General features: G+C 34.9%; 3 protein-coding genes and 1 pseudogene across 3 annotated transcripts; 3 read left to right on the top strand and 1 right to left on the bottom strand.

The window, feature by feature from the left end:
* Positions 1 to 3,102: 3,102 nt before the first annotated feature.
* On the top strand, positions 3,103 to 12,415 carry LOC107427438 (phytosulfokine receptor 1-like; annotated as a pseudogene).
* Positions 12,416 to 13,294: 879 nt separating this feature from the next.
* On the top strand, positions 13,295 to 15,848 carry LOC107427463 (phytosulfokine receptor 1-like). Its single transcript, XM_060811644.1, has one exon. It carries the CDS (start codon positions 13,463 to 13,465, stop codon positions 15,548 to 15,550), a length of 2,088 nt encoding a protein of 695 aa, XP_060667627.1. The 5' UTR covers positions 13,295 to 13,462; the 3' UTR covers positions 15,551 to 15,848.
* Positions 15,849 to 18,890: 3,042 nt separating this feature from the next.
* LOC107427468 (phytosulfokine receptor 1-like) lies at positions 18,891 to 21,495 on the top strand. The gene has a single exon (XM_060820180.1). It carries the CDS (start codon positions 19,095 to 19,097, stop codon positions 21,207 to 21,209), a length of 2,115 nt encoding a protein of 704 aa, XP_060676163.1. The 5' UTR covers positions 18,891 to 19,094; the 3' UTR covers positions 21,210 to 21,495.
* Positions 21,496 to 22,413: 918 nt separating this feature from the next.
* On the bottom strand, positions 22,414 to 24,761 carry LOC107427475 (phytosulfokine receptor 1). The gene has a single exon (XM_048461747.2). It carries the CDS (start codon positions 24,632 to 24,634, stop codon positions 22,523 to 22,525), a length of 2,112 nt encoding a protein of 703 aa, XP_048317704.2. The 5' UTR covers positions 24,635 to 24,761; the 3' UTR covers positions 22,414 to 22,522.
* Positions 24,762 to 24,902: the final 141 nt, after the last annotated feature.

Below are 24,902 nucleotides of genomic sequence, written 5' to 3'. Positions count from 1 at the left end.
TTTTTCTTTTCCTTTTTTTTTTTTTCTTTCTCTTTTTTTTTTTTTGGTCTTCTTTTTTCTCTTTGGCTATTAAGAAGAAGATATGGGAAATGAACATTGTTTTTCTTATTTTATACAAATTCTAAGACGAACTGGGGATGTCTACCAACTAGGTTTTCTACCAAAAATAGATTTTTTTTTTCTCTCTCTTCTTTTGGTTCATTTTTAAACAAAAACCAGTATATTATTTTTATGGATTAGTTGGACCAGCTCTTAATTAACCAATGCAGAGACTGTATAAACTATAAAGAACAGTATAGTTTCAATGGACAGTTTTTCTTTCTTTCTTTTCGTTTTTTTAATGATTTTGTTGCAGAGTTAATAAGGTTTGATGGGAAAGTGATGATTTCTATGACATGAAACAACTCTTTTTGGCAAAGCAAGGACCTTTCATAAACAACATATACATGGATTGTTTTCATCGAGAACTATATTTTTAGGTGTTGTTTAATTGCTATTTGGTCTTTAATTTTTTATTTATTTAATTGTATGTGTAATTTGTTTACTTTAAATATTTGTTGATAGCATATATTTTTGGGACATCTTAAATAATTATAAATTTGAAGAGAAAAATAAAAAAATAAATACTAAATTGAAAATCATTCCAAAAAGTATTTTAATTTGGTATTTTTTTTCTTTCTTATCTCTAACAAACCTAACACTAATTAATAGTTAAGGTAAACAAACTAGACAAAATTAAGTAGAAAACAGAAAATAAAGACATTACCAAATAACACCTTAGCCTTTTGTTGAATTAGTTTGAGAAATAATATGGTTCACTTGTTGCCTGCATAACCATATTCCTTAATTTTTTTCCTGTCATCAATTTTAGCAGTTTAAATTATCTATGTACATATAGATATTATACTTTTTCTTTTTTTCTTTTTTAGGAATTACAAAAGTAGTGTTACAAACACAAAAATGTTTATTAAATGACGCGTGTTAATATATTATTGGTTATCATATTGATATTTAATAATATAAATAAGTGAAGTAAAATTATTTAAATGCATAATACAATAATTATATATTACCATATCATTTAGTAAATAAGTTTGATAAATATTTTGATAAATTTAGTATTATTGATAATATGTTGAAGCAGGGTTTAGGGTTTAGGGTTTCTTTTACCAAAAAAAAATATTGAGTTTGATTTTGTTGATATCTATAATTTTTTTATCATTAGAAAATTCAAAGTGATTTTTGTTGAACAATATTTATTTATTTTTAATTTCCATAAGATTCCAAATAAAACCTATTTTTGATCATTTAAATTAACCAAAATATTAAATGTAATGCCATTTTTTTTTTCTTTTGTGAGTTTATGGGGAACAAAAATTTAGAATTACAAATTAGAAAACAAAAATCCAAAAGACTTCTTAAATTGTCATTGACGCGAATGGACAGAGGCCTGGTCTCCAAAGTTTCAGCCTAATTAATGATGGTCTTGTTCTTACGTGCAATCGGAAACAATGTGGCCCAAATTGTCTTTGGGGCTCAGCATGAAACCCATTCTCATATTCACATTTATTTATACTTTTTTTCCACACCACAATTATAATATTATTTTCATTGAAATAGATGTAGTAAGGATAAAAAATAAATTAACAAAAATATAGTAGCTTGTAAATGGGTTATTTTTATAAATGAATAAAAGAAAATGTTTAAAATATTGTTTTAAAAAAAAAAAACACTTTGGAAGTAGTGCAATGAAACTCAATTAATTACTTGGATTGACTTTATTTTTTTGCTAATAGTTATGTATAGATAGCTTATTTCTGCAGTGATATTTAGTATTATTATTATTATTATTATTTTAGCTTATATTTGCAGTGATATTTATAAATATTAATTATTATTATTATTATTATTATTATTATTTATTTACCATTAATGATTTTTTTGGCTAAAAATATTTATCATTAATGATTAAAAATAGCTTTTTGTTGTAAATTATATTTCTACACTTAAGCTTGGTTATTAATGAGAAGGCTAGCTTGGTCCACACGTAGAGCTGCACAAACTATTCTACTGGAGTGGAGTAGGTAGACACACACTCCATTGATCTAAATTATAAATTAAGATGTACGGAGGTCGGGCTATACCACTCGATAATATATAACATATCATTATCTAACTAATAAACTACACTGTTTGCTGTTTGGGTTTATATATTATTAAAAACTAAAAAAAAAAAAAAAAACATCATTTCAATAATTCAAATTTGAGTCGATTAATTCTTGCGTATTCACAAATTGGCCTGGCTTTGAATTTTTAAAAGTGTACTGTCATTTAATTTATCTGATTTTAAAACTAGGCAGAGAAAAATAACAAAATCAACGGTCTTAGGAGGCTCTAGCTATTTGATGTATTCCTTTCTTATCTTACAAAAATTATGGAAATAAATGAATTCTTTTTCTGCTTTAAAAAAAAAAAAACCTTTTATCTGTTTTTGTTTTTGTTTTGATTTAATCAGTTTTTTAATTATTATTATTATTATTATTTTAAATTGGGGTGAAGGATTGAAACTCTATTCTATGGAAAATAATGGATTTGACCATTGACCTATTCCAAACAGAGTGAGTGAAAATCAGTTCAAAAAATATGTATTATTATTATTATTATTATTATTATTCCATAAAAGCAGTTAGTTATTTACAGTTTAAGTTACTAAAGTCAACCTATATTAAGATCTGATCAATTTGATCCATTACAACACGTCAAGAAAGAGAAATTATAATCAAACCAAAAATATGTTATTAAAAATAAATAAGGAAACATAAAGATGAAGAATACAGGTAGGTTCCTAAGAGAAAGGAGAAAACAAATAAGTTGCGTAGTGGGATAATGAAGATGACAAAATGAAAATGAAATTAACATTTCTCACTGGATGGCATGTGTCCCATAAATCAAAATCACTGTCCCTTCCTTGATTATGTATATTAAGCATACCAACACGCCTTCTTAAAATAATGGTAAGTCATGGTAGGTTGACTTACTATTATTGAAGAAGAAATGGATATAAGTAAAAATATGTAATTGATGCTGATAAATTGTGGCAGAGTAGCAGACCAATGTTTCTCTTATACATGGTTGTCTTTGATTTCTTGGTGATCACCATTGTTATGGTGTTGAGCTTCCAAGCGCAGAGTTTGAATTCACAGAACCTGGCATGCTATCCAAATGATTTGAAGGCATTGAAGGATTTCATGACAGGTTTGGAGACAGTGATTGATGGTTGGAACACCGATTTCTCATCGAATAATTGCTGTGCATGGACAGGCATAACATGCAATTCTAATTCTTCATCACCATCATCATCATCATCTTTGGGTTTGGACAATCCTATTCAAACCAGTAGAGTAGTAAAATTTAAGCTTCCAAGGAAGAAACTAGTTGGCACACTCTTTGAATCTTTAGGCACTATGGATCAGCTCAGAGTTCTTAATCTCTCCCAAAACTTCCTCAAAGGCACACTTCCTGTTTCACTTTTCCATTTCCGGAATTTACAGGTTCTTGACTTGAGTTTTAACTATTTCTCTGGCCCTGTTCCTGCTACTCTATATTTACCTTCTATCCAAATTCTTGACCTTTCTCGAAATCTCTTAGAAGGGTACCTTCCAGTTAGTATCTGTGACAATAATTCTTGTACAATTCGATTATTGAATCTTGCAGCAAACTGCTTCTCTGGTAATATTCCTATTGAACTTGGAAGTTGTGGTGGTTCCTTGAAGCAGCTATACCTAGCAAGCAATGATCTCACAGGTGAAGTAACTGAAGGTATATTTCGGCTGCGCAAATTAAGGTTCTTGAACCTTCAAGATAACAAGTTTTCAGGGCCAATGAGCAAAGGATTTGGCAGCCTCACTAACCTTGTTCGGTTGGATATCTCCTCTAATGGGTTACAGGAATCATCCCAAATGTTTTTCATAACTTTGCAATGCTAAAGTATTTTGTAGTCCATTCTAATTGTTTCAATGGTTTTATACCACCTTCCTTGTCTAATTCTCCTATTCTCACTTCGTTAAACATGAGAAATAATTCGTTGGAGGGTTCGGTAGTTATTAATTGCTCTGCTATGGTTAGTTTGACCTCTCTTGATTTAAGTTCTAACAGGTTTACTGGTCCTATTCCGGATAATCTTCCTTCTTGTAAACGTTTGAATAATGTAAATCTTGCTAGGAACAAATTAGGAAGCCTACTACCGGAAAGTTTCAAGGACTTCCATAGTCTCTCTCACCTTTCTCTTTCGAATTCAAGCATATATAATCTTTCTTCTGTTAGAAATTTTATGGATCTAAATATACATAATAAATTCTATAAATCATAAATTACTAACCTCCAAACGTAGCTATTGATAAATTAGATCTTTAATCCTGCAAAATAGAAACAACGTAAAATAGTGCCTATGGACACACTACTCTCAAACCACTCTCAGATTTCTGAAAACCCTAATCTCCAAATACTGTATGGTATTCTTAATGTCTGCTTGCCCTAGACCCTTTAAATAGTCTCTGTAAGTCAGACTTATTCATTAATTTTGACACATATAAAATAATAATAATTTGATAATATAATTATACTAGGAAAAATATGGATAAGTCAATGGGCTTATAAAGAGAGTTGGTCCTCCAGTCCAATGGGCCAACTGAAGTCTTATAGAGAGTGTGTGACCAAGAGCCCTACTACAAAATAATAAAATAAACCAGTCCCATTAATGGCATAAATAGGCCCTGTAAGTGAGTAATTGATTATGTCAAGTCCACAAATATTAATTTATTCAACATTCTCCCACTTGGACTGCATAATCATCATCATATAAAATTCAAACTCACTTACTATAGAATCTCCCGAACCATAATGCCATTTCATCCAAATATATAGTATACCGACAGAGCACAACAATATACTAGACTAGGCAGTAGAGATTTTCTCAGTAAATCTCCCAAAACATTATACCATTTCAACTGAGTACTTTGCATGCCATAAACTCAGTCTAGGTAGTAGAGATTTACCTAACCATGTGCAATCCCCCAACACACAAAACCATTTCATTCAAGCACATTGCGCATCGACAGGATACAACAATATACCCAAACTAGATAGTAGGGACTCACCATGGCACCTGTGGATCAACATACACACATATATAGACTAATAGTCTCAACAAGCCTGTGAATACAAGGAGCAATAATATGTGTAATAAGTCATTTCATAAATAAATAATCATCCATATACATCAATGTATTAAAATATTCAAAGAAATAAATAATACTCAACATGAATATTACTACAGAAAACATAACAAACTCCCACTGACCCACAGTAGTCTCAACTGCCTAACAATCCCATACGGGACACATGCTCCTCAAATATGCCAACCGGTAAAGCCTTGGTCAGTGGATCTGCCACCATGCTATAAGTCGGCGTGTGAACAACAGTAATGAGGCCCTCTTCAACTTTCTCCTTTACCAAAAAATATTTCACATCAATATACTTCGCACCAGGAGTACCTTTTAAATTATTGGAGAAAGACACCGCTGCAGTATTATCACAATACATCATAATAGGCCTCTCAATGGAGTCAACTACTCCTAAATCACGGATAAAATTCCGTAGCCAAACTGCATGACGGGTAGCCTCATAACACACCACATATTCTGCCTCCATAGTCGAGGATGCTGTCATTGACTGCTTGGCACTCCGCCAAGACACAGCACCTCCTGCCATGATAAATATATAACTAGTGGTAGATTTCTTATCATCCACACAACCTTTATAGTCTGCATCACTATAACCCACTACTTCAAGAGAGTTTGTGCGACGATATGTCAACATATGATCTTTAGTACCCTGAAGATACCGAAAGACCTTTTTAACTGCTTGGTAATGAATAGGACCGGGATTGCTCATAAATCTACCAAACACACCCATAGCAAAAGCTATGTCAAACCGTGTACAAACTTGAGCATACATCAAACTATCCATTGCTGAAGAATGGCAAACATTATTCATTGCCATCCTTTCTCTATCATTCTTGGAACATTGATCTTTAGAAAACTTTTCACCTTTCGTAACCGGTACACTTCCAGGAGAACAATTATGCATATCAAATCTCTTAAGGATTCTATTAATATAAGCTCTCTGAGACAATTGCAACACATAATTAGTCCTATCTCGAACAATCTTGATGCCCAAAACAAAAGAAGCCTCACCAAGATCTTTCATATCAAAATGGTTGCACAACATCTGCTTTGTCTCAGCTAATAGGTCAGTGTCATTAGTAGCCAAAAGTATGTCATCAATATACAACACCAGAAATATAAAACTGCTCCCACTGACCTTCATATATATGCATCTATCAACAACATTCTCCTTAAAGCCATTTTTGGTGACAAGCTCATCAAACTTAAGATACCATTGTCTTGAAGCTTGCTTAAGACCATAAATAGATTTCTTAAGCTTACAAACCAAATTACCATTCCCTGTTTGCTGGAAACCAACTGGTTGAACCATATATACATCTTCATATAAATCACCATTCAGAAAAGCAGTCTTGACATCCATCTGATGCAACTCCAGGTCATAATGCGCCACAATCGCCATAATGATTCTAAAAGAATCCTTTGTGGATACAGGAGAGAAAGTCTCTGTATAATCAATTCCTTCCTTCTGGCTAAACCTTTTAGCTACAAGTCTAGCCTTATACCTCTACACTTGACCATTGGAGTCCTTTTTAGTCTTAAAGACCCATTTGCACCCAATAGGCTTGCTACCCTCTGGTAACTCAACCAAATCCCAAACTCCATTTGATGCTATGGATTTCATTTCATCTTCCATTGCATCCAACCAAAAATTTGAATTTGAACTGCTAATGGCCTCCTCATAAGTGACTGGATCTGAATCATCACTTATGTCAAACTCATGCTCCTGCAAGTAAACCTCATAGTCATTAGGAATAGCTGATCTCCTAGTCCTTTGTGACCTCCTATAGCTGGAATATCTTGCTCTTCAACAATGAGTTCATTCTGACCAACTACTGGTTCATCAACTATTGGATCAACAATATCTCTATCAGGAACAACTATACTGGGAATGAAAACACTTTCTTCTTTAAATTGAGGCACCCTTGTTCCATTATTATCATCAAATCCAAAATCATCTTCAAAATAAATGGCCCTGTCTGATTCCACGATCCTGGTGGTGTGAGAAGGACAAAAAAATCTTGAACCCCTAGATCCTATACAATAGCCAACAAAATATCCACTAATGGTTTTAGGATCCAACTTCTTAATTTGGGGATTATAAATCCTTACTTCAGCTTTGCAATCCCATATTCGAAAATGGTGCAAATTAGGCTTTCTTCCTGACCACAACTCAAAAGGTGTCTTAGGAACGGACTTACTTGGAACTTTATTCAAAATATAAGCCGCCGTCCTTACAGTCTCTCCCCATAAATAATCTGGCAAACTAGAATTTGCCAACATAGACTGCACCATATCCAACAAAGTCCTATTCCTTCTCTCAGCTATGCCATTTTGCTGAGGTGTATCAGGCATCGTATATTGCACATCAATGCCACACAAATAATAGCAAAAGGCCCTAGGTTCCTTCCAGTCTCATCATATCTACCATAAAACTCACCACCTCTATCAGACCTTACAGCTTTTATTTTCTTATTCTTTTGAAGCTCCATCTTTACCTTAAACTCTTTAAAGGCAACTAAAGAATCTGACTTCTCACGAATAAGCTCAACATGTCCATAACGAGAGTAATCATCAATGAAGGTAATAAAATATCTATAACCACCCAAAGCAGTTGGTGTAAAAGGTCCACATATGTCAGTGTGGATTAACTCCAAAACATCTCCACACCTAGCTAACTTATCCTTTCTTACCTTGGCAATTAACTTCCCTTTCACACATTCAACACAAGTCAACAGATCAGAGAAATCAAGATTAGGAAGTATCCCATCCTTCACTAACCTTTCCATTCTGTGCCTAGAAATATGTACCAAACGTTTATGTCATAACATTAAGGAATTGTCATTAACTCTTGGGCGTTTGGAAGCAACAATAGGAGCAACAACAGAATTAACAGAGAAATTGAGACCATTATTAAATAAATCAAGCTTATATAAATTGCCACATAAAGTTCCAAAACCAACAACTTTACCATCCTTAAATAATTCAACTTTGTTATTTCCAAACAAAAAACTATAACCTTGACTATCTAAAACAGAAATAGATAACAAGTTTCTTCTTATTGAAGGTACATAAGAAACTTCTTGCAACTCCAAATCATATCCAGTGGTAAGCTTCAACTTGATTGTTCCCACAATGTTCACCTTCACTCTTGAGCTATCTCCTATATAAACATGTTGCTCAAGATTGGTTGGGCCCCTTCGGCTTATCATCCCCTGCAACGAATTAGTAACATGAATTGTTGCTCCAGTATCTAACCACCAAGAATTCATAGGCACATCAATAATATTGGTCTCAATCATTAAAATATTACCTTTCTTCTCTTGCTTTCCCTTTAAGGTCCAACAGTCTATCTTCTTGTGCCCAATTTTATTGCAGTATCCAAACCTTCCATTGAAGTACTCTTTCCTTTCTCTAATCTGAAAACCATCAGTCCTCGGCCCTTTAGGCTTCATACCAGAAAACTTCTTCCTATTGGGGTTAAAACCCTGCCCAGGCTTGAAACATTGTCCTGGCTTGAATCCTTGTCCCTTCTTTTGGAAAAACTTCTTGGACTAATCTACCTGATGTGAAACCATAGCAACAGACCTAGACTTACTTAATTTAATATCATCCTCTTCCTTGACAAGGATAGCAGTCAATTCCTCCAAGCTACAACCTTCTTTCTTAGTATTCAAACTCGACCTTATATTATCAAATTGTGATGGAAGACTCCCCATTATAGAATAGGTCAAGAACTCCTCTTCAATATCCATCTTAAGGTCCTTCAGCTTATTATAATAGGAGGAAAGTAGCATAATATGGTCCCTTACTCCTTTAATACCATCATACTTGGTATTATTCAATAGGTCCAAATAATGATGCTTCTCATTCATATCAAACTTGATAAACTTCTTTCCTATCTCCTCAAGAAGTCCCTTTGCAGTATCCACTTTAGGAATACTAGCATTTATGGCCTCATCCATGTAATTCTCCATCATCATCATACAGCACTTATTAGAGTGCTTTCAATCCTCATAAAGTTTCTTAGCTGCTGCAGTACTCTCATCAGTCGGTATCTCTGGTGGATCTATCTCCAAAGCCAAATCCAATTTCATGAAGGTCAAATTCATAACTAAGGTTTTCTTCCATTTCTGATAATTTATCCCATCCAATTTCATCATGGCAATCATAGGCAGAAGGTTTGGGGTGCTACTAGCTGTAAAAATAGTAAGCAACAAGATATTCAAAAAATTTAAGACAATTCAATTACTATTTTCCAGCCCCTCAACACAAGACAAACATAAATATCGCTTAAGGTCTTTGTAGCACTAAAGATACTCTTACGCGGGCCAGAGACAGTCAACCAAATAACCACAATCAAATGCATTGAACTAAATCACCGACAGGGCAACTCAGAACCTGCAATACATGGTATTTAATTAACTTCCACTGCCATTTTAGGCGTCATACAAAGCAACTAAAACTACCAACAGAGTAGCCTAGTTACCCGTATAGACCCTGGTTAATAAGTGGGAGAAAAATAACATATTGGCAATTTCATGATATAGGTAAATAAAAGATAACCCATCCACTATGCCAACACACATTACATTGGTACACATAATGCAGACAAAATAAGTCTTACGACAGGTGAGTATCTAAAATCTCACACTACTATATCAACTAGGCACAAAGCCTCTTTGGGTAAGCTCACACAATCCAATTTTCCAATCACAAATATTTAATTTAATTTAATAAAATTGAAATGTGATAATTAAACAAATAAATAAACAATAAATAAATAAATTGAACAATTGAATCATTAAATTAATTAATAAATAAACAACAAATAAATCAATAAAAAAATATATATAAAAAAAAAGAATAAAAGAGAATAAAAAATAAATAAGGGTTTGTTTTTTTTTTTTGCCTGCTGACTTCATCTGCTGATGTCAGCAAACGACGTGTCGTGCTGACGTCAGTAGATGACATCGGCAGTCAGCCAAAAACGGCACGTCGTGCGTGCCTTCTTCCTCAGCTAGCCGGGTCAGGTTTGACCCGATTCCAACCTGTACGGGTCCCACGACCCGATTTCTTACCCGGCTCTATCTCGCCATTCCGGACTCCGTTTCCGACAATACCCGAGGCGATAGTTTCAGCTTCCCTTGGGCAACGTTTCCCACAAATTAATTTGATTCAAAATCAACCCAAAATAAACATCCAAGCAAGGTTTATATTCAGCCATGGAAGTTTCAAAATCAACAGATTTTACAAGGTTTTGAACCAAATTGATTAGTCTAAACTACTACATGCAATCCATAGACTCCAATAAAACATAGCCCAGTTTTCAAATAGCATCAATAACCATTATTCGGATTTTAAGGGTTTGATTTTTTTTTTTTAATGAAGAAATAGCAATTGGGTTATATATAGATATGCATACATAATCAAAAGTATTATCACACAGATTCCAGTAAATATATAAACATCACAAACACAATCGGGCATGAATCTTATATATTCACAAGATATGTAATTTTGATTCTTTTAATCTACACATGTATTCGAATCGGAGAAGAAGGAAAAATAAACAAAAAAACATGTATAGATTATTCAATGGCTGAACATACAGTAATAATCCGAATAATCACATGAAATTTATTATACATATTAACCATGCTCTGATACCAATTGTTAGAAATTTTATGGATCTAAATATACATAATAAATTCCATAAATTATAAATTACTAACCTCCAAACGCAGCCATTGATAAATTAGATCTTTAATCCTGCAAAATAAAAATAACGTAAAGTAGTGCCTATGGACACACTACTCTCAAACCACTCTCAGATTTCTGAAAATCCTAATCTCCAAATACTGTATGGTATTCTTAATGTCTGCTTGCCCTAGATTCTTTAAATAGTCTCTGCAAGTCAGACTTATCCATTAATTTTGACACACATAAAATAATAATAATTTGATAATATAATTATACTAGGAAAAATATGGATAAGTCAATGGACTTATAAAGAGAGTTGGTCCTTCAGTCCAATGGGCCAACTGGAGTCTTATAGAGAGTGTGTGACCAAGGGCCCAACTACATAATAATAAAATAAACCAGTCCCATTAATGGCATAAATAGGCCCTGTAAATGAGTAATTGATTATGCCAAGTCCATAAATATTAATTTATTCAACATCTTCTGCCTTAAGAATCTTACAGAAATGTCAGAAGCTTACCACTTTGGTCCTCTCCATGAACTTCCATAATGAAGAATTGCTTGCAGATACCTCTTTGTACTTTAAAAACCTGAAGGTTCTCATAATTGCAAATTGTAGACTCACAAGTTCAATACCTCAATGGTTGAGTAATAGCAGAAAGTTGCAGCTTTTGGATTTGTCATGGAACTGCTTGAGTGGAACAATTCCTACGTGGCTTAGCAATTTCGGATTCCTCTTTTATATGGACTTGTCAAACAACTCATTAACGGGAGTGATACCGAAAAACATAAGCAGATTAAAAAGCCTTATTGATAGGGATATCTCATTAGAGGAGCCTTCCCCAGATTTTCCATTTTTCATGAAGAGTAATTTGAACAACAGAGGGTTACAGTATAATCAACTCTCTAGCTTTCCACCAACCTTGGACCTAAGCTACAATAACCTTAGTGGACAAATCTGGCCAGAGTTTGGCATCCTGAGAAAACTTCATGTTCTGGTGCTAAAGTTCAACAATATATCAGGACCAATCCCTGGTAGTTTGTCAGGAATGACCAGCTTAGAGGCTTTGGATTTGTCCCATAATAAGCTTTCAGGGACTATACCACATTCACTCGTAAAGCTTAGCTTTCTGTCCAAGTTTAATGTTGCAGACAATCTATTATATGGGGAAATCCCTTCGGGTGGACAATTTTCAACTTTCTCAAAATCAAGTTTTGAAGGGAATAATCTTTGTGGTGATCATGTTCTCCGTTGTGAATCAGTTCATCAACTTCCTTCTAGGCCACCTGATCATCATGATGAAGGCGAGCCATACTCTAGCTTTGTCATTGCAATGGCTATTGGATTTGCATTTGGATTCTGTAGCAGCATAGTTTATTGCAACATCAAGAGAATAAATCCCTTGTTGAAACTTGAAACTACGGTTTTAAAACCTAAGAAAGCTAGAAATACTACTGCTGGTTGGTAGTTAGTCTAATGTTAGGGCAAAGAAGGTAGCAATATCAATCACTTACATGTTTTATTCTGCCAACATTTTTTTATTGTCTTAAATCTTACTTCTTATTGAAACTTATTTATATCTTTTTTATGTAGTATGGTAAAAGGTATCTCAATTCCAGCAATGTTGTCCGTTTTGGAACAGCCCAATGGCAAAGTCACCTTTTCTTCAAACAATGATCCCGAATTTGAATCCCAACAATATAACTTGGAACAATTTTGCTGTCGATGACATGCAAAAGCTCACTGGAAATTGCCATTGGTTATGAGTTTAAGGTGACCACTTTTCAGCTGTAAATGCCAATCCATAAATCTTAGTGCATTGTTCAATTAAAAATGGGACAGTTTTTTTATTTTTTTATTTTTATTTTTTTTGACATGAAGCTTTAGCTGCATTGGAACTTCTGTAGTTGTCAAGCCTACCAAGTTTCAAATTTCATTCTAGAGGGGACCGTTAGTTTTTCGTTACCATTTTTCATAGTTTTTGGGTAATATTTATGTGTGATTGGGAAAGAAACAGTATCTCAAGAACTGTAACAGGTACACAATAATTGAATTAATATGAAGGAAAAATGACAAATTAATTTAGAACTATTTATAATTTTTTATTGATTCCCCACTTCTATGTTGTTGAATCAATAATTGTGATCCATATGTATGTTAAATCTTCTATTGACCATTGAGCACTAGCTTTAATTATAAGACCGGATTTTTTTCCCAAATAAATAAAATTAAAAAAAAAATTGATAAATTTCTGATTTTCTCAACTACGATAGAAAACAAATTAGTCTATTAATTATAGCCTTATCATGCACAAGAAAATGCATTACTTGTTATTTTCTTGCTATGCTGTCCAAAAGCAAAGGGACAGCACAAATAAAACCAAATAAGCCCCGGGGGGGGAGGAAGTCAAGCGTATTATTGCTGATGGGAGCAATTAGATAGTTTTGGGTAAGTGGTGGATATTTCTCAGTCTGTTCCTCTCATCTTTCTACTTTGTGGAATTTACTTCCCAGCTATGGGTGTCTACAATTTCATGATCATCACCATTGTAATGGGGTTGGGCTTCCAAGCTCGGACTCTGGCATCTCAGAACCTGAATTGCAACCCAAAAGATATGAGTGCACTGCAGGATTTCATGAGAGGTTTGAATACAGTGGTCGATGGATGGAGCACCAATTTCTCTTCCAATTGTTGTATGTGGACAGGCATAACATGCACTTCATCATCATCTTCGGATGATGGCAGAGTAATAAAGTTGGAGCTTGGGAAGAAGAGACTAGTAGGAAAACTTTCTGATTCATTAGCCACTTTGGATCAGCTTACAACTCTTAACCTCTCTCAGAACATCCTTCAAGGCACACTTCCACAGTCAATGTTTCACTTGCCAAATTTACAGGTTCTAGATTTGAGCTCTAATGATTTCTCTGGGCTTGTTCCTACTAGTATCCATTTGCCTTCAATCCAAATCCTCGATCTTTCTCGAAATTCCTTAATTGGGAACCTTCCCTCAAGTGTTTGTGATAATTCCTCTAAACTCCAAATATTGAATCTTGCAGAAAACTACTTCTCTGGTAATCTTCCTCCAGAACTTGGAAACTGTAGTTCCTTAGAATCACTTTCTCTCCACATGAATGATCTCACAGGTGGTATATCTGAAGGTATACTTTGGCTGCGAAAGTTGACTTTGTTAAATCTCCAAGTGAACAAGCTTTCAGGTCCACTGAACAGAGGTATTGGCAACCTTACTAAGCTTGTTCGTTTGGATGTCTCCTCTAATGGGTTTACAGGAAATATCCCAGATATTTTTCACCACTTTGCAAACCTACAGTACTTTATAGGTCATTCTAATTGTTTTACTGGTTCTATACCTTCCACCTTGTCAAACTCTCCTACTCTCAATTCGTTAATCCTGAGAAACAATTCATTGGAAGGTCCAATTAATCTTAATTGTTCTGCAATGATTAGTTTGACCTCTCTACATTTAGGTTCAAATAGGTTTAGTGGACCTATTCCTGATAATCTTCCTTCTTGCAAACGTTTGACTAATTTAAATCTTGGTCAGAACAACTTGGGAAGTCTACTACCAGAAAGCTTCAAGGACTTCCATAGTCTGTCTTATCTTTCTCTTTCAAATACCAGCACCTATAATATTTCTTCAGCACTAAGAATCATGCAGCATTGTCAAAACATTACAGCTCTGATCCTCGCAACCAACTTTCATGATGAAGAGCTGCCTGCAGATCCCTCTCTGCATTTTGATAAGCTTAAGGTTCTCATTCTTCCAAATTCTAGACTCACTGGTTCAATACCTCAATGGATGGGTCATAGCAGCAAGTTGGAATTTTTGGATTTGTCATCGAACCGCTTGAGTGGAAAAGTTCCTATCTGGATCGGCAATTTTGGATTCCTCTTTTTCATGGACTTGTCAAAGAACTCATTAACTGGAGAGATTCCGAAAAGCATAGCTGGGTTAAGAGGTTTTATTGATAGGGATAGCTCATTGGAGGGACCATCCCCAGATTTCCCCTTTTTCATGAGGAATGGTTCCAATGCAAGAGATATGCAGTATAATAAACTCTGGAGTTTTCCACCCACCCTGGACTTAAGCTATAACAATCTTAGTGGACACATTTGGCCAGAGTTTGGGAATCTGAGAAAGCTCCATGTTTTGAACCTAAAAGAGAACAACATTTCTGGAGCAATCCCGAGTACTATGTCAGGAATGACCAACTTAGAGACTCTTGATTTGTCTTATAACAAGCTTTCAGGGACAATACCGCCTTCATTGGTAAAGCTCAGCTTTCTTTCCAAGTTTAGTGTTGCATACAATGAATTGTATGGGGAGATCCCTTCAGGAGGGCAGTTTTCAACCTTTCCAAATTCAAGCTTTCAAGGAAATAATCTGTGTGGTGGTGATCACGCTCTCCCTTGTGCACCAGATGATCAACATCATAGTGAACCACTTGATGAATCAAGCTGGAGCATTATAAACAGTGGCATTTTCATTGCAGTGGCTATTGGGTTTGCATTTGGATTTTTTGGAAGCATTATTTGCTGCAACATCAAAAAGATATGGCTTCCGTGGAAAAATCACTATGACTAGTTCTAAATATAGGACGTTTGGTAGTCAACCTGAGGCAATGCAGGAAAGCAATGGTGCTGTCATATTGCTCTTCAGGAGGGAAAAGACTGTGTAGGTGCCGTTACCAGAAGTAAGCGCCAGTTCCATCTTCTTTTTTTTATCTATATGTATCCTACTTTTTGTCTCTATATTTGTACTGGTTATTAAATTCTTGAAATAGCCTAAAAAAAAGTGGGTAATCTTATAAATATTCTGATATTGTCAAGTAACCATCTTTAATATTTTGTGAAATTCATTTGCATGGATGGCCTTCCTCTGAGTCTATTTTAGTCACACAAAAGTGAGAAGTTGTTTACTTCTCAAACATCCCTACTTTTTGGAAATTAGTTATAATAGCTAGATTTATATTATTGCATGGCAATTCCAACTTTCATTTGCAAACAAGATTATAATGAAAAAATGGAGTAACCATTTAATGCATTTTTTTTTTCTTTTTTATGTCATTTGTGTTCCAACTACTGAGGATTCTTTCAAATTCTCCCCTGCATCACTCCCCACTGCTTGCCTTGTTCCTGGGAAAGGGGCCAACATAATGCTTTATGTCTTTTTTGGGCAAAAGGCAGCTCTTAACCTGTTTGTGTTTTGACCAATTATTTCCTTGGATTAGTTATCAAACATCTTTAATTCTGATTGCATTTCTTCTTTTCTTCTGGCTTCCCACAATTCAGGTTGGTTGATCATGTGAAGTGGTTTATTTTCACTTTTTTTTTTATAGTTATCCCTACCACAGGGTAAAGCAGAGGCAAAAAAAGAATCTCCAATGTTTGTATATTTCCTAAATTTTCCAACTGGAAAACCTGTAGAGTAGGTTTGTGTGCGGAAGATACCTTAAAATCTAATGCAATTGAATAGACAAATAATCTAGGAATAATTAAAATCCAGTGATAGAACAAACACACAAAAAACGTATACAAATTTACTTGATTTGGCTACAAATTGTAACCTACAGCCAGGGCAAGATTCCAAGAATCCTAGGCTTAATCTACTATCCTTGATAAAAGTTTATACACGCTCAAGAATCCAATCCAGCAAGATTGTCCTGGATTCTCATTCTCATTCTCACATATAATATTCATAGTACAAAGCAATTTCTAGTTTTCCTCTTTTACAAAAACTCTCATCAGTGAAACTCTAGAGAACCTTAGAGACAATCCCAAACTGATTCTCTCTAATCTCTCTTAATCTTGCTTTAACCGTCACTAGGATTCTAATCTCTATTGTGTGTTTTTCTCCCATGATATGGGTTACGAAAGAGTTAGATATTCATACAACTCTAAATCCTAAGCACTGTAATTGACTTACCAAGTGAATGATGACAAGGCATATTATAACAACTAACTTGACCAACCAGTTGTCAAAGCCAAACCTAAGATAAGAGTTAACCTACATGCCGCACTAGTTTCTACATGTGATATCTTCATTCATTCTCTCTTAGCAAGACCGAACTTTAAGATCCAAATACAAAATGAAGGGAAAAGAAAAAAATCAAAGGAAAAGAGTTTGGATGACGGGTAGCGTTTTGTCTTTGTTACTATTTTCCATAGTTTCATTTTCTGTAGTTTGAAGAATAAAAGAAAAACACTCCAACGGACTTAACAAGTGAATGATGACAAGGCATATTATAACAACTAACTTGACCAACAAGTTATCTAACCCATTTCTAAGATAAGAGTTAACCTACATGCCACATGAGTTTCTACATGTAATATCTTCGTTCATTTTGTCTTAGCAAGACCAATTTTAAGATCCAAGTACAATATGAAGGAAAAAATAAATAAATAAATAAAAGAAAAAAAGTTTGGATGTCGGGTAGTGTTTTGTCTTTGTTACTATTTTCCATTGTTTCAAGGCCATTAGGTGGGTCTTTGAAGATCGTGTTTTCTTTCTTTGACCATGTCAAGGTTGCAGGGTTGTATACAGAAAAGGATAAGAAATGAAGTTTTATCTCAAAGAACTGCTGTGCCAACTCTAATCGGAATTCAGTCTTTCAAGGCAACTTTGGAATTTGGATAGCGTGCTGGTCCTTCCATTGACCAAAAAACTATAAATCTGATAAATAAATAAATAAATATATAAATGAATAAATAATACATACAAGTCTAACAAAACATTTATTTGACCAAAACAAGCTCCAGCACCCATTTACCCAAAAAAAAAAAAATTCCTCTACTTTGCACGATAAGGTTCCTGATGGCAGTTGGTAAATTGAATATGGACCAAACGAATTGATTATGTCACGCAATAGATAAGTCTTTGAAGATTTTATAGTTCCCAAGGTTAGATAAGTCTTTGAAGATTTTGTTATCACCTGTAATTGATCATGTCACTGCAAGGTAGCATATGGAACAGGAAAAAGAGTCAATATTGAGCTCAAGCACTACACAAGACCCTAAAAAATATAATGGGAAAGAAGGAAGGAAAGCTCATATAGAAGAAAATGGCCATCCGCACCAATATTATACATAACAATATATTTGGTTGCTTAACAATATGAAAAGTAAATCAGTACATGGATAACTATGTTTTTCCTGGCATTTTTAATGAATTGAAAATAATTAGTGCTGGAATTCTAGGAGTTATAGATGAACAAACCAATAGGAATAAAGGAAAAGACCAAATTACCAGCACTTGAATCTGTACACAAAATTGCTCTGTTATAAGAAGTATCAATTTGACCAAACTACTACATCAGAATTTTTACGAATAAAGGCAAGCTTATTTTGGTTTGGTCAATGGAGTGAGCAGCACAAATTCTTTACCAGGTGTCACTGGCCAATTACTTATAGAGTGCAAAACCATATTTTATTGTTTTTAAAAATAATTATTTTAATAGCCATAAAGGACAAAACCAGAATTGAATAAAAGAGGGCATGCGTATGACAAACATGGAAGAAAGGTGGACGTGGCAACAAGGTCACCGTTTTTCCGTATCCAACATTACTTCCAAAGATAAAATTACTTCGGTCACAAGGCAGTGTACGTGTAACAATAAGCAACTTTTATGGCTTCCAGGTATTTTCCATGGAGGATTCTTCCCATGGAAAATATTGGGGAAAAAAAAAATGTCTTATGTAACAGGTTCATTGTCCCAATGTGTCACTCTTCGTTTCGTTATTGACATATGGAACGGGTTCGCTTTCCCATGAGATTTTTAATATCAAATCGATCAAATGACTGTGATACCATATGACAATATATACATGTCACATAAGATACTTTCCACCATATACAGCGGAAAAACAAAAACCCGTCTGGCAATATCACCACCCTCCAAAGCCAAAGGGGTTACAAAAGTCAATGAATGATAAGGGGATTCAATCCATGTGGACATCTCTGATCAGAGATAGAACTGAAAAGGGTTGACCACGCTTGTGAATTTCAAACGAACAAGTTAAACAATGTTTGGCATTGTCAGCAATATTGATATGCTACATATATAGAACCAGTTAAACTGCTTGTGAATTAGCTCAGTTAAACTGCTTTTGAATTAGCTATCTCTTTGAAAATGGCTGTGTTCATTAATAATTTGCTGGTGATCATTGTTGCAATGAGGATGAGCTTCTGCCAAGCTGATCAGGTTTTAAGTTCACAGAACCTGACTTGCAACACAAATGATATGAAGGCATTACAGGATTTCATGACAGATTTGGATACAGAGGTAGATGTTTGGAGCACCAATTTCTCTTCTGACTGCTGTAAATGGACAGGCATAACATGCACTTCTTCATCATCTTTGGCATTGGAGAATCCCATTGACACTGGTAGAGTAGTAAAGTTGGAGCTTCCCAACAAGAGACTGGTTGGAAAACTCTCTGAGTCATTAGGAACTCTAGATCAGCTTACAATCCTCAATCTCTCTCAAAACATCCTTCAAGGTATGCTTCCACTTTCACTATTCAATTTGCAGAACTTACAGGTGTTAGACTTGAGCTCTAATTATTTCTCTGGCCCTGTTCCTGCCTCTATCCATTTGCCTGAAATCCAAATTCTTAACCTTTCCCAAAATTCCTTAAAAGGGTACCTTCCAGCTGGTATCTGTGATAATTCTTCTGTACTCCAGGTATTGAATCTCGCAGAAAACTACTTCTTTGGTACTATTCCTATGGAACTTGGAAATTGCAGTTCCTTACAGCAACTATCTCTCAACATGAATGATCTCTCAGGTGGTATAACCGAAGGTATATTTCGGCTGCGAAACTTGACTTCGTTAAACCTTCAAGTTAACAAGTTATCAGGACCATTGAGCACAGGAATTGGCAACCTCTCTAACCTTGTTCGTTTGGATATCTCCGCTAATAGGTTTACAGGAACTATCCCAGATTTCTTTCACAAATTTGTAAAGCTCAAGTTCTTTGTAGCTCATTCAAATAGTTTCACCGGTTTTATACCTTCCACTTTGTCAAATTCCCCTACTATCACTTTGTTAAACATGAGAAACAATTCTTTGGAGGGTCCTATTCATCTTAATTGCTCTGCAATGTGCAGTTTGGCCTCTCTTGATTTAGGTTCCAATAGGTTTATGGGACCTATTCCCAATAATCTTCCTTCTTGCAGACGTCTGAATAATTTAAATATTGCTAGGAACAAAATGGGAAGCCTAGTACCAGAAAGCTTCAAGGACTTTCATAGTCTCTCTTACCTCTCTCTATCAAATACGAGCATCTATAATCTTTCTTCTGCCTTAAAAACCTTGCAGCACTGTCAGAACCTTACCACTTTGGTAATCTCCGAAAACATCCTTAATGAAGAGTTGCCTGCAGATCCAACACTGCATTTTCACAAGCTCAAGATTCTGGTTATTGCAAATTGTAGACTAACAGGTTCAATACCTCAATGGTTGAGTCATAGCAGCCAGTTGCAGCTGTTGGATTTGTCATGGAACCACTTGAGTGGGAAAATTCCTTTCTGGTTTGGCAATTTTGGTTTACTTTTTTACATGGACTTGTCAAACAACGTGTTGACAGAAGAGATACCAAAAAGCATAACTGCGTTAAGGTGCTTCATTGATAGAGATATCTCTTTAGAGGAGCCTTCCCCAGATTTTCCACTTTTCAAGAAGAAATTCAACGCAAAAGGATTGCAGTATAATAAACTTCAGAGTTTTCCACCCACCTTGGATCTAAGTTACAACAATCTTAGTGGACATATTTGGCCTGAATTTGGGAATCTGAGAAAACTCCATGTTTTGGAACTACAGTTCAACAATATATCAGGATCAATCCCGAGTAGTTTTTCAGGAATGAGCAGCATAGAGACTTTAGATATGTCCCATAATAGGCTTGCAGGGACAATACCAGCTTCATTGGTAAAGCTTAGCTTTCTATCTAACTTTAATGTTTCGGACAATCAATTATATGGGGAGATCCCTACAGCAGGCCAGTTTTCAACCTTCCCACATTCAAGCTTCCAAGGAAATAATCTATGTAGTGATCAAGCTTCCCGTTGTCCATTGAATGATGAACCTCCTAGTGAAAGACCCAACCAATCAAGCGGATCAAACAGTATCATCAACAGTGGCTTTTTCATTGCAATGGCTATTGGCTTTGTATTTGGTTTTAGTAGCAGCATTATTTGCTGCAACATTAAGAAATTGAAGTCTCTGTTCAAATTTTCTTTGTAAAACGACCATGAGTAGTTCAAAATAAATATTACTCAGGTGGTAGTCAATCGAAAGGAGATCAGAAAATCATATGATCTTTGTAGTATTTTGTATATTATAGTTTCAGTCAATATCATAGAAATTCAGTTAAATATTTTGTTGATCCACCTTTTTATTGATAACATAACACTTTTTAGGTTCTTGAGCCTCATGTCAAAATTGGAGGTCTATTTAGTACATATCTGAATTTGAACTCACTCACTTTTTTCTTCTTTAAACCTCAATCAATAAAATTAATTTAGTGCAAGCGAGCATGATAGCCCTTCTCTGTTATATTTTTCTTATATATATATATATATATATGGAGAGAGAGAGAGAGGGAGAGAGAGAGAGAGAGAGATGAATCTTTATTTTGGGACATTGCTATGTAGCTTCTCACATTTCATTTTTGTTTCAGTTAAGCCTTTATTATTTTTTCTTTTTCTTGCAGAAATGCATATCTACTTTTTGAAATTACAATATCTATAGCCCTCATGGATTTCATTTTTTTGTTTCAATTCAGCTCCCTCTACAGGTCCTCTGTCAGTCAAACTGTTAGCCGGCCTATATATTTTTCTCATAAATGAGACTTCCAACTTTTTGTTGTTATTTATAGGGGGACTATTTTAAAATTTCCTTATTTTATTTCTGCATATTTACTTTATCTCACTTTAGGGACTTAACTTTTGCCATAAATACAAAAATTATTAAAGAGAACTCATTTGATCGTTAAACATGAAGATTATATACCATTGGTTCCTTCGGTGACGGCCACTATTTTTCTAGACAATGACGCCGAGTTCAAATTCCCCAACGCCTGAAAAAAAGGCATAATATACCATGACGAACATATATATTTTCTCCCACCAAAACCTTTTGTAAATTGTCTTTTTGTAGGGTAAAGTAAATCTTAACTTCAGCAATATGGCAGAGACAAATTCTGCGTAGGATGAAAGATGTAAAAGCATCATGATTCATGGAAATTCTCTTATCTACTGTTATAAGGACCAACTACCATTTCAACTATGATATCACAATCTATAAATTCTTGAAATTCACATTTTTCAGCTGAGATGTTGATCTCTCTTCTATGGCAATGTTCTTGAACAAAATAAGAAATAAACACTGAACAAGATTATATATATATCTATATAAATATTTTTTTTTTTCTTTTTCAGGCTTTTAATCTAAAGATCAATATGAGATCTCTTCTTGGCCTGGAGATCAATATGATTGGAAATCTACTTTACTGCATCAACCATTGGCAGTAATATTTTGAAAAAGTAAAGGTGGTTTTACAAAGAAAGGTTCAACAGGGGCTTAATTTCCCTGATGTTGTATATAAAAATACTGATAAAAAGCCCAAATGCAAATCCAATAGCCATTGCAAGGAAAAAACCATTGTCTATAATACTGTTTGATCTGCTTGATTCCTTGGGCAGCCAACTAGGAAGTTGATCATTTGATTCACAAGGAGAAACATGATCACCGCAGAGATTATTTCCTTGAAAGCTTGAATCTGGGAAGGTTGAAAACTGGCCTCCTGAAGGGATCTCCCCATATAATTGATTGTCTGCAACATTAAACTTGGACAGAAAGCTCAGTTTTACCAACGAAGGTGGTAGTGTCCCTGAAAGCTTGTTATGGGACAAATCCAAAGTCTCTAAGCTGGTCATTCCTGACAAATTACTCGGGATTGGTCCTGATATCTTGTTGACCTTTAAGTCAAAAACTTGTAGCTTGCTCAGATTCCCAAACTCTTGCCAGATGGTTCCACTAAGATTATTGTAACTTAGGTCCAGAGTGAGTGGAAAGCTCCAGAGTCGATTATACCGGAATCCTCCAGCAGTTACATTCCTCTTCATGAATAAAGGAAAATCTGAGCAAAGTTTCTCCAATGGAATATTCCTGTCAATAAGGCTTCTTAATCCTGTTAAACTTTTGGGTATCTCTCCAGACAATGAGTTGTTTGACAAGTCCATGTAAAATAGGAACTCAAAATGGCCAATCCAGACAGGAACTTTTCCTTTCAAGCGGTTCCAAGACATATCCAACAGCTGCAACTGGCTGCTATGACTTAACCATTCAGGTATTGAACCTGTGAGTCTACAATTTGCAATAACAAGAACCTTGACCTTATGGAAATGCAGAGTGGGATTGGTGGGCAACTCTTCGTTTTGGAAGTTTAGGGAAAGGACCAAAGTGGTAAGATTTTGACACTGCTCTAAGATTCTGAGCGCAGAAGAAAGATTGGAGATGGAGGAATTTGAAAGAAAGAGGCATGAGAGACTATGGAAATCCTTGAAACTTTCTGGTAGTAGGCTTCCAAAGTTAATCCGTGACAGATTTATACTATTTAAACGTTTACAAGAGGGAAGGTTATCAGGAATAGGCCCACTAAACATATTTGAACCTAAATCAAGAGAGGTCAAACTAGCCATTGCAGAGCAATTAAGATCTATTGAACCCTCCAAGGAATTGTTTCTCATATTTAACAAAGTGAGAGTAGGTGAGTTTGACAATGAGGAAGGTATAAAACCAGTTAACCTATTTGAATGAGCTACAAAAGATTGTAGCTTTACACAGCTGTGAAATACATTGGGGATATTCCCAGTAAACCCATTTAAGGAAATATCTAAGAAAACAAGGTTAGTAAGGTTGCAGATTCCTTTGCTTAGTGGCCCTGAAAACTTGTTGCCTTGAAGGTTTAATAAAGTCAAGTTTCTCAGGCCAAATATACCTTCAGATATACCGCCCGTGAGATCATTCATGTTGAGAGATAGTTCATTTAACGAAGTGCAATTTCCTAATTCCATAGGAATATCACCAGAGAAGTAGTTATATGAGAAATTAAATATACGTAGTGTAGAAGAGTTGTCACAGATACTAACCGGAAGGCTTCCATTTAAGCAATTTTCAGAAAGGTCAATGGTCCAGATTGAAGGTAAATTGATTGTAGCAGGAACAGAGCCAGAAAGATAATTGCGGCTCAAGTCTAGAACATGTAAAGCTTGCAAATGGAACAGTGAAAGTGGAAGTGTGCCTTCAATTAAATTGTTGGAGAGATTGAGGGTTGTAAGCTGATACAGAGTGCCTAACGATTCAGAGAGTTTTCCTGTTATTCTTTTATCCCCAAGCTCCAACTTCACTATACCAATATGATCATTAGGATTGTCCATTTCCAAAGATGATGAGGAATTGCATGTGATGCCTGTCCATTTACAGCAATCAGAAGAGAAATTGGTGCTCCATCCATCGATCACCGTCTTCAAACCTCTCATGAAATCCTGTAATGCCCTCATATCATTTGTGTTGCATGGCAGGTTCTGAGAACTCACAGCCTGATCAGCTTGGTAGGTGATCAACCCCATAAAAATGGTGATCACCAAGAAATCATAGACACCCATATCACAGAAGTGAAGGCCGAAGCAAGAGGAGAAAGCAAATTATCAGCACTTTGATTGATCCAAAGCAACAGCTAGTTTTTTTAATAACACATATAAATAAAACCAACGATGAGATGGGAGTTTTGCATGAAAAGCATGTTGGACAAAATCCCAATACATAAATAGTGTTTGTAAAATAATTTATATTTTTATATTTTTTTAAGAAACTATTTGTTTCTGTTCTTCATGGGCCAGTTCTCTACGATCTCTTTCACAAAACAGAAAATTT

This window comes from Ziziphus jujuba, chromosome 9, assembly GCF_031755915.1.
Source record: "Ziziphus jujuba cultivar Dongzao chromosome 9, ASM3175591v1".
NCBI lineage: Eukaryota > Viridiplantae > Streptophyta > Magnoliopsida > Rosales > Rhamnaceae > Ziziphus > Ziziphus jujuba.
This window is presented reverse-complemented; position numbering and strand designations above follow the sequence as displayed.